We start from the raw sequence: 10,303 nt of genomic DNA on the forward strand, positions 1-10,303 counted from the left end.
ACATTTGCAGCTAGAATAGTCATTTACCACATTAGCAATGTACAGAGTGTATTTCTGATTAGTTTAAAGTGATCTTCATTGAAGGAATAGCGCTTTTCTTTCAAAAATAAGGAAATTTCAAAGTGACCCCAAACTTTTGAACAGTAGTGTACATACATTTGTATCCTATAAGAGCTCCTTAGTTTGTGTCAATTTATGTATAGACGAAGGAGACTCACTAATGTGATTACACTGACAAGTTTAAATCCTTATTCATTTTGATATTCATCCATAAATCAAGACAAATAAGACAAGCCATTCAATTAGGAAAAAAGAAATGGCACCCTATAAAAGGAGGAAGTGTGTGTGTGTGTGTTAGCTGATGCATGACAGGAAAATTTTTGGGGTTCAACCCAGTCTGAAACGGTCAATCGGTCAACTTATTTCTCAGGACCCCCGCCCTCGTACCACCCAGACGTCTGGGACGGAACACCGCAAAAAAAGCAGAGAACCAGAGATCGGTTTCACTGCTGTTTATTCACAGTATTCTCGCCAAAGATGAAAGATTACAAACACCTTTTATAACAAATCATAATCTCTCCAAACGGCTATTGTGTCTGTCGAATGTGTGTGTGTTTGTTTGTATGTGACCTCAGAGAGGGGTGTGTGTGTGTGTGTCTATGGGAGGGTGTGAGTGAGTGACATCATTTTGATATCTGTGTCTATGTGTGTGTGTGTGTGTGAGAGCAGGTCACATTTTAATTACATCACTGTTCTGATGGAGTGTTCAGATGTATGTGTGTGTGGTTGACTTGCGAGCAAGTGAGCAGCTTGATCTTGGGGCAGGTCAAATAATCATAACATATCTGATCATATGACATGATAGCAAGATACAAACATTGCTTACGCACATACGGAATCTTTCAACAAAGGTATGTTATAAGTAAATAAGAACAAACCTAAAAGACAGTCATACGAAACATAAACAAAGAATATGTCTGGCAAAACAAAGAAATGCTACTTCACCAGAGAAAGGTCAAACAGGATTCAGGATTAAACTCATGAAGTCTTAACATTAGAATCATAAGGTCTTAACAACCCTAAATTATATTCTGTAATTATAAAACTAACTTAAAACTATAAAACTAACTTAAATCATTGAATGCATCTTAGATCTAACAATTAAATTTAAATCACTGCCATAGTATATGCAATAATCCAAAAATATAAAGTCTTAACTCTTTGTTCAGCAATAAGGCTACCATTACATCCAACATTAAAGTGTGTGTGGGTCGATCTGACATCAAAACAGACCTTGGCGTCGTTCAGACACATCTCTGATCAGAAATACACATTTCATATCAAAATAAACAAAAATGTTCCCAAACGATGTCCAGCCGAGACAGAAGGTCATTTTAACTGAACCGAAGTTAATCCTTAATTTTGTCACCATTTTAATAAATTACTGCCTTCTTGGTCAAGAATAATACTTATATAAACCTAACAATCCCCCCCTTTGATAATAGTATCACTATTATCAAATCCTAGGACCATATATTATCACCTCATGATCATATATGTGATTACATCGAGAATTAATCTTGAGTTAATCTTTGCCCTTCTTGACGTATATTGGTGCTCAGAGGGCGGGCATGCCCGATCAGCCCTCGTCCCACCTCACCGGAGCTTAGAGAAACTCAAAACCCCTTAATTCGTCCCAAATGCACGCTACTTCCTTCAGAGTAATTTGTTCTAAAACAGTGAGGGAAAATGAAATTAGAAGGCATATCGACCTATAGTGAGAACAGAGTCCTGTAAGAATAGAGTTTCAGAGCATAGAGATGTGTAATAATACTAGAAAACGGCATCAGAGGAAAGACATAACACATTCGTGTGGTGTGCGCTTGTGCAGTCCAGTTAGCGAAGTTAGTCCAGAATATGTTGTCTCGAAGTCCAGCTCAAACGGGTAACCCTGCTCCGAGCAATGAAGTCCAGCTCGAGCGGGTAGCCCTGCCCCGAGCAATGAAGTGGTTCAGATGGCTCGGGCGGGTAACCCTGCCCCGAGCAAAGATGAAGCAGTCATGAAGGCTCGGGCGGGTAGCCCTGCCCCGAGCAACAATGAAGTCACGAAACCCGTGATGAGGACTGTCATGGTTGTAGTGAGGATGATTGGTTCCAAACGGGGCGCAAGATCTCTTCCCCTCTTTGTTCACAACGTCTTGAGGATTCTCAGTCGAATCTGTGTAGAGCTCAGAAATAGAGAGACAGAGAGAAAGAAAACTGGCCAGAAGGAGACTAGATAGGGACACAAAAAGCGTTAATAGCAGCAAACTTGTCATTGTAACACAACTTTGTTATGGAGCCTTCTTCAATCGCGTGGCATGGATCCACTGTGGAAAAAGATCAGTTAAAACAGCAGCAAAAGTAATGGCGACTATGTCTGCAGGCCCACCATATCTAGGTTTTCCCAATTGTCCAAATCATTCAAAAAGTCACACCAGCACTTGTCTCCTGCGTGAAAGGGGTGTGTGGTGGAGATAATATTGTACTATTGACCTTGGTACAAATTTTATGCAACTTATCTAAAGGGCTACAGAATACTCATCCATATGCATTTTCAAATCAGAGGTACCCAGAGCCGGAGTTCCCTTCTTCCAGGGGAGAGGGGAAAGGTCTTCCAAAAAATAGTTTCTTGGTGTCATGCAAATTTCAGCCAGAATGAATTATGGATTACAGAACTAAACCTGTGTCCTGCATGACCTTAATTAATTTGTCTTTCAATGTTCGATTAGTACGTTCCACGATACCAGAGGATTTAGGAATGTGAAAACACCAGTTTAGTTTAGAGATACTTACAAAGGTTTTGTGTGACTTTTGAAGTAAAAGGGGTCTATGGCATTTGAAACCCCATAACTATAACAATAATTATTATTATTATTGATTTCTTATTATTTTATTGTTGTTATTTTATTGTTCTGCTTTTATTGTTTGTTTTTCTTATTTTACTGTCCAGTGTCCTTGGGTACCTTGAAAGGCACTTATAAATAAATTAAAACGAGTAACTACCTTCGTGTTCTCTCGAAAACAGGAAAAAAACTTCTACCCATTTAGAGAATTTGTCCACAATCAAGACGACAAAAATCAAATGAGAAAGGAAGAGCGTATGTCTCATGCAGAATATCAGGCTGATATTGATTGAACACACAGAATAACCACAGAGGTGTGATAATATTATAAATTATAAAACAAGAACCGTCTGAGGGTTTAGAACAAAAACCACCAACAAAGATCCCTAGAGGGCTGGAGGAAAGAGATCAAACCTGATACTAGTAGTATGTACGATTTTTAGACAGACAATATCAATGTCATCCCAAGTGTCATCCCGAGAATTAAGGAGGCGTGCGAGAGCTTGACCTACATTATCAAAAGAGGATGTGACACGAATTTCGAGAGTGTTAGTAGAACAGAGAATAAATAGTCATATGTTAATTTAATTATCTATTAAATTACTGATAAATTAATTTAATGGGTCTGTAAATTTTGCAACACCTGTTTAACTTGATGTGACGAGTGCAAGATCAGTGGGTGAGACAAAACCAATTTTTCCGCATCTAAAACTATCAAAGCACATGCGGAGACAGCCCCCAGACACGCAGGTAAGCCTTGAGCAACAATGTCTAATGTTTTGGATAAAAACGCACAATGATGCATTTCCCCCCCTCATGCTCCCCAGAGGCTGTGCCTTGGTGTTCACGGGCATAGAGGTGGAAGGGCTTGAAGTGAGCAGGTAACCCAGGGGCGGAACAAAGGGTGCTTCTGAGGGAGTGATAAGCGACCACCATAGCGTCAATCCAGGTCAAAGGATGTTGCAGTGGATCGTGATGAGAGATTGCAGAACAGAGAAGCTTGTCATATAAAGAGCAGTCAGGGATCCATTTTCTGACCCAGAAAAGACATCAGTGCATGTTTAGTTGCAGGGCGTTTTGTGTCTAGAATGACAGCCTTAAGAAAGTTCAAAACTTCAAAAGTTCATATACTTACAGTGGTGGGAAAAAGTTTACATACCCCAACAGAATATTTCGTTTCTTGCCCATTTCTAAGAGAAATTGAATGATAATACACAAAAACCTTTATTTCACTTGTGGTTAATGGTTGGCTGAAGCTATTTATTGCATTCATTACTGCGTTTACTCTTTGAAAACCATGAAAACAACAAAAACTACCTAAATGACCCTGATCAAAAGTTTACATACCCCTGTGAATTGGCCTGAAAACCTGTACACAATTTGACATAAACAGGACTGAATGGCAATTAAAGGCAACTACCTTCACCTGTGATCTGTTTTCTTCTAATTAGTGGGTGAAAATAAAAGTCAGTAAATTGCTGGACTTTTGAGAGAACCTTTTATCCCTCATCCAGTGCTGCGCGTCATCTTTGAGATTGAGCCATGGGAAAATCAAAGGAATTGTCAAAGGACCTGCGTGAAAAAGTAGTTGAACTTTATAAATCAGGGAAGGGATATAAGAAAATATCAAAGCAATTAAAAATGTCAGTCAGCACTGTTCAAACAATAATCAAGAAGTGGAAAGTCAGGGGCTCTGTAGACACCAAAGCCCGTTCAGGTAGACCAAGAAACATTTCACCCACCACTGCTAGAAGAATTGTGCATGATGTAAAGAAGAAGCCCCAAATAACATCTGGTGAACTTCGAGATTCTCTGAAACAAGTTGATGTGGATGTTTCAAAGAGTACAATTAGGAGACTCTTGAGAAGAAATGGGCTGCATGGGAGAGTTGCCAGAAGAAAGCCCCTTCTACGCAAATGCCACAAAGAAGCCCGTCTAAGATATGCCAGACTGCACAGAGACACACCCCAAACCTTCTGGCAAAAAGTTGTGTGGAGTGATGAGACCAAAATTGAACTTTTTGGGCACAACACTAAACGCTACATCTGGCGAGGAATCAACAAGGCCTATGATGAAAAGTACACCATTCCCACAGTGAAACATGGTGGTGGATCTCTGATGTTTTGGGGATGTGTGAACTACAAAGGCACTGGAAATTTGGTAAGAGTTGATGGCAGGATGAATGCAGTCACTTATCAAAAGATACTGGAGGAAAATCTACACGCCTCAGCCCGGAAGCTGCGCATAGGATGAACTTGGACATTCCAGCATGACAATGATCCAAAACACAAGGCCAAATCAACTTGTCAGTGGCTACAACAGCATAAAGTGAAGGTCTTAGAGTGGCCATCTTAGTCTCCTGACCTCAACATTATTGAGACACTCTGGGGAGACCTCCAACGTGCAGTCCATGCAAGACAGCCCCAGACTTTACAGGAACTGGAGGCTTTTTGCCAAGAAGAATGGGCAGCTTTACCATCTGAAAAGATAAAGAGACTCAGTGACAACTATCACAAAAGACTTCAAGCTGTTATTGACGTTAAAGGGGGAAATACACAGTATTAAGAATTGGGGTATGTAAACTTTTGATCAGGGTCATGTGTGTAGTTTTTTTGTTGTCATAATGGTTTAAAAAGAGTTAACATTTTCTTGACAATAAATGGCTTCAGCCAACCATTAACCACAAGTGAAATAAAGGTTTTTGTGTATTACCATTCAATTTCTCTTAGAAATAGCCAAGAAACAAAACATTCTGTTGGGGTATGTAAACTTTTGCCCACCACTGTAAGTGTCCATGCAATATTGCAGCTTGGTTCTGGAAACCTTAAAGCCCTTGTGCGCCAGATGTTGGAGCAGGCACAAGTGTCAGTGTCTTGGCAGATTTCTGGTGACTCAGCAGATACCAGAACACACAGACCACAGAGTCCTGAGGGAGGGAGAAGGTCACAGAGTGTGTTATGAATTACAGCTGAAAAAAACAGCAGGAGAGTCAAATGAAACCTTGAGTCCAAACGCTATCTCCTCATGTGCGTGGAAAATTAATGGAAAAACAGCAATGATGAGCAGGGACCTGTGACATTACAGAAGAAACAATCAATTCATTAATCTTACGTAAATCTTGTGTAAAGTGTCTCACCACGCCTTGCTCGAGAAGAGACTGTAGGATGACATCCAGAGAGAGAGGTACTGCTTATTAAATCATATTTTGTGTAGTTTCATGTCAATTTAAGTTCCAGGTTGCAGTGCAACAAAATGCGGAAAGGTTCAAGGACAATGAATACTTATACAAGCCAATGTATCATAATTATGATAATTTATGACGTTTTCTCCTTAATGGTTAAATAAAAAACCCAAGTCTCCGATTTATAAACAAAAAGTTATTCAAGTACACGTTTGTTAACTCTGTTTCTTGCTGAAAAAAATTATGGTTAACTATATACATTAAAAGCCTATCCATTCCATATCCTCTGTGGTTTTTAAAGGCAAAAGTATGGAGGTTTAAAACTCAGCAAACAGTTAATCAGGCTACGTTCACACTGCAGGCTGAAGTGACTCAAATCCGATCTTTTCGCCCATATGTGACCTGTATCCGATCTTTTATTGACAATATGAACGACACAGATCCGATTTTTTCAAATCCGACCCAGACCGTTTGGATATGTGGTCCTAATTCCGATTCCTATCCGCTCTTTCCATATGCGACTTCAGTCTGAACCGCCAGGTCGCATTCATCCGACTTACACGTCATCACCAAGCCACAAACGTCACTATTCTGCGCTGAAGTAGGCGGCGGGTCTCTCAAAAAAAGTTACAACAACATGGCGCATAATCACGGGCGCAGATAGAGGGTGGGATTTGTCCCACCCAGATTTAAATTCACCTCGTTCGGTCCCCCCCACTTATAGGGAGGAAAAAACGTCTATGCTGTCTTTCTTTGCATAAGGCAAACCTCACGGAAAAATCAAAAGACTAATTACCATTCGGTTTATTGAGGTGCACAGCAGTGTATACATAGTTGCAACAATTCACATAAAACAAAACAAAGACTGATATTCGGTTGGTTGAGCTGCGCAGACGGCACAGGTTGTGAGCTCGAGCTTGGTTGCTATGGTAACCCACAAGAAGTTTGACAGGCATATCGGGGTTGGGGTTGGTTTGCTGGCAGCTTTGTCCCCCCCAGTTCAAAAAACGTATCTGCGCCCCTGCGCATGACATCAATGCGAGAGACGCTTCGGGCTGTGAAGGTTCTGAATCTTCTCAGTGGAAGGACGCAGAGGTTAGGGAGCTGATTTCCATTTGGGGGGATACAGCTATTCAAGCTAGATTGGATGGGTCATACCGCAACCGGACGGTTTTACTTCCGTAAACACTGGCCATGCTCACTGCGTGTGACGTCGTCGTATCCTGCAATGCGCATGCGGAACACTTTTAGGTCGCTTTTCGTTCATACTGAGGATCACATACAAGTCGCATATATTTGTTAATGTGAACGACCTCACAAATAAATTGGATTTCACAAAAAAAATCGGAATTGAGCATTAAGCCTTGCAGTGTGAACGTAGCGTCAGAGCATTTCATATCAATAGTTCGAAATTAGGAGGAACATGTTTAAGCTTAGCCTCATAAGTAGCAATAAGTTTAAAGAAAGATAAGGAGATAAAAAACAGGGCAAATTGAAAAACAATTTCACTGAATGTAATTTGAATAAAATTGAATAGCTGATAAGCACTCTTTGTTGGATTCGATATGTGACAGAGACTCAAAATACATTTTTAATTCAATTAACAGTATTAATGAGAATTGGTTGTCTTGGACATTTTGACTTTATGTATATGGAATTTACCTAATAATATAAAGAGATTACTTATTAAATTTATTATTGTGAGGAAGTGCCAAAAATAATGATTTTCTCTGCCCATTGCAGATTTCTGTGGCTGTCTTTGCCTGCTGTTCTTGCATGAGTTTTTGTTTATACTGTATTATAGCAGTGGTTCTCAAACTTTTTTCACCAAGTACCACCTCAGAAAATACTTGGCTCTCCAAGTACCACCATAATGACCAACATTAAAATACAGTAGCGTAGTAGGCCTAAGTATTCATTAAAAACAAGGCGGAGGTTTTATTTAACAAGTATATTTAATATTGTTGGCCACTGTAACATTACACACAGTACTTTGAACAGTAACACTGTGTTTAAATATAGGAAAATAAAACACTGTACTTAAATAATGAATCAAATAAAATTAATTGCACATAAAAGTGAAATAAAACATTGTACTAAAATAAATATTAAAAGACAGTTCTTAAAGATTAAATGAAAATGTACTTAAAAGTTAAATAACTGTACTGTACTTAAATGTTAAGTAAAAAAAGTACTGTACTTGAAAAAAATCAAAACAGGCTATAGCTGCAGTTCTTGCCGTTTCTTAACTCCAGTGACTGCTTTCTGAAACAGAAACACACCCACAGAGGAAGAACAATAAGATTAATAAGAATAAAACAAAAGTGAGGAAAAGCATTAAGAATAACAGCTTATAATGTTAAATATACACAGAGTATTGATTGACAACTTACTGAGCTTAATGTGATGGGTGTGCATGCCTCTGTGAACACAGTCCTGCAACGTCCAATCCAAGCCATGCTCCTGGATGAACTTGTTCAGTAACTGGAATATTTGCTCTGATGTAGTTCTGGTCTCCAGTGATTTACAGAACATAAAGTCCTCCTGAGCCACACCGTCATATTCATATCTCACATAAACCAATAAATTGGCCAACTCTGCAACATCTGTAGTCTCATCAAGCTGTATGGCAAGATATCTACTGTTCTTAATGCGCTCAATCAGTGTCTTTTTAACATCGTCAGCCATATCGTTTATTCTCGTTGACACGGTGTCATTTGAAAGCAGCACCAAGTTTAACTCTCTGGCAGCTTTCTCTCCACACATGATACGTGTCATCTCTTTGGCTAATGGTAAACACAGCAGTTCCCCGATTGTGTGCGGCTTACCGGCTCTGGCGATCAGGAGGCTGGCACGATATGAAGCTTCCTGTGCTTTGGCTACGGGTGTACCATAGGACAGGATGGTGGACTTGGACTGCTTCAGTTCATCACGTTTTCGTAAAAAAAAAATCCATTGGTTTGTCCTTTAGTGCTGTGTGTTTGGTTGTAAGATGCCGTTTGAGATGCGATGGTTTCATGGACTCATTGCTCAGAACGTCCCTGCATACAACACACTGCGGCCTGGGCAGCTCCTCTGTCCTGCTCCAAATGAATCCCAGTTTTATGTATTTTTCGTCATACTTCCTCCTCACTGGTTTCTGCTGTTTGCTAGCAGTTCTGGGGCTGGTTTTGCCACTGTCGTTAGCATCTGCGCTCGGCTCACACACGTCCTCTTCAGTTCTCCCTCTCTCCTGATCCACGCTCGCATTCGCGGATTTAAACCACGACAGTAATTTTGTCGTACTCGTCATAATTAGCAAAGCCACCTCCACCTTTTCCCATCACAGCCTAGTCTACCAATGGCGGATAACCGTCTGTCAGTGGAACCGGCGGGAATGCATTGCGTATGTACGCTACGTATTGCTACCCAGAAGCACTTGCAAACTTTTTAAAATTATTAACTTAATTTGTATCTCCTTTCATTTTCTTGTCATCGGTTGATAAGATATTTTCATCCATTCGGATATTATGGATAGTATTTCACGTTTTATTTTTTTAATTTTATTTATATTTAATTAAGTGATTCTTTGGCGTACCACTAGTGGTACGCGTACCACAGTTTGAGAATCTCTGTATTATAGCTATCTGTAACAGTCTGGGAGTCTTATCTCAATGTTGACTGAGAAAGAGACAGAGAGACTATAGAGACGGAACAATTATTCAAAATCTCATCTCATCTCATTATCTCTAGCCGCTTTATCCTTCTACAGGGTCGCAGGCAAGCTGGAGCCTATCCCAGCTGACTATGGGCGAAAGGCGGGGTACACCCTGGACAAGTCGCCAGGTCATCACAGGGCTGACACATAGACACAGACAACCATTCACACTCACATTCACACCTACGGTCAATTTAGAGTCACCAGTTAACCTAACCTGCATGTCTTTGGACTGTGGGGGAAACCGGAGCACCCGGAGGAAACCCACGCGGACACGGGGAGAACATGCAAACTCCGCACAGAAAGGCCCTCGCCGGCCCCGGGGCTTGAACCCAGGACCTTCTTGCTGTGAGGCGACAGCGCTAACCACTACACCACCGTGCCGCCATTATTCAAAATATTATATTTATATTAAATATTATTCAAAAAATGTCAAAAATGAAGTAAAGAGCGGGTTAGCTCGCTGTTGATTGAATTGCATGTTTCCCAGACAAGACAAGTCCACATTTCGCTAAAACGCGTTAGAAACAGGAGTATATA

The 10,303-nt window shown here is 40.3% G+C and overlaps 1 protein-coding gene and 1 long non-coding RNA gene across 2 annotated transcripts; both read right to left on the reverse strand.

Annotated features, from left to right (window-relative positions):
• Positions 1-497: 497 nt before the first annotated feature.
• Positions 498-5,446, reverse strand: LOC132889119 (uncharacterized). Its single transcript, XR_009655003.1, has 2 exons — positions 4,628-5,446; positions 498-4,457 (listed from the first exon to the last, which is right to left on the reverse strand). It is a non-coding gene; the product is annotated as an uncharacterized LOC132889119 (long non-coding RNA).
• A 2,698-nt stretch (positions 5,447-8,144) lies between these two features.
• On the reverse strand, positions 8,145-9,807 carry LOC132889118 (zinc finger BED domain-containing protein 5-like). Its single transcript, XM_060925308.1, has 2 exons — positions 8,460-9,807; positions 8,145-8,331 (listed from the first exon to the last, which is right to left on the reverse strand). Exons 1-2 carry the CDS (start codon positions 8,842-8,844, stop codon positions 8,312-8,314), a joined length of 405 nt encoding a protein of 134 aa, XP_060781291.1. The 5' UTR covers positions 8,845-9,807; the 3' UTR covers positions 8,145-8,311.
• Positions 9,808-10,303: the final 496 nt, after the last annotated feature.

The sequence above is a fragment of the Neoarius graeffei genome, chromosome 7 (assembly GCF_027579695.1).
Source record: "Neoarius graeffei isolate fNeoGra1 chromosome 7, fNeoGra1.pri, whole genome shotgun sequence".
Classification (NCBI taxonomy): domain Eukaryota; kingdom Metazoa; phylum Chordata; class Actinopteri; order Siluriformes; family Ariidae; genus Neoarius; species Neoarius graeffei.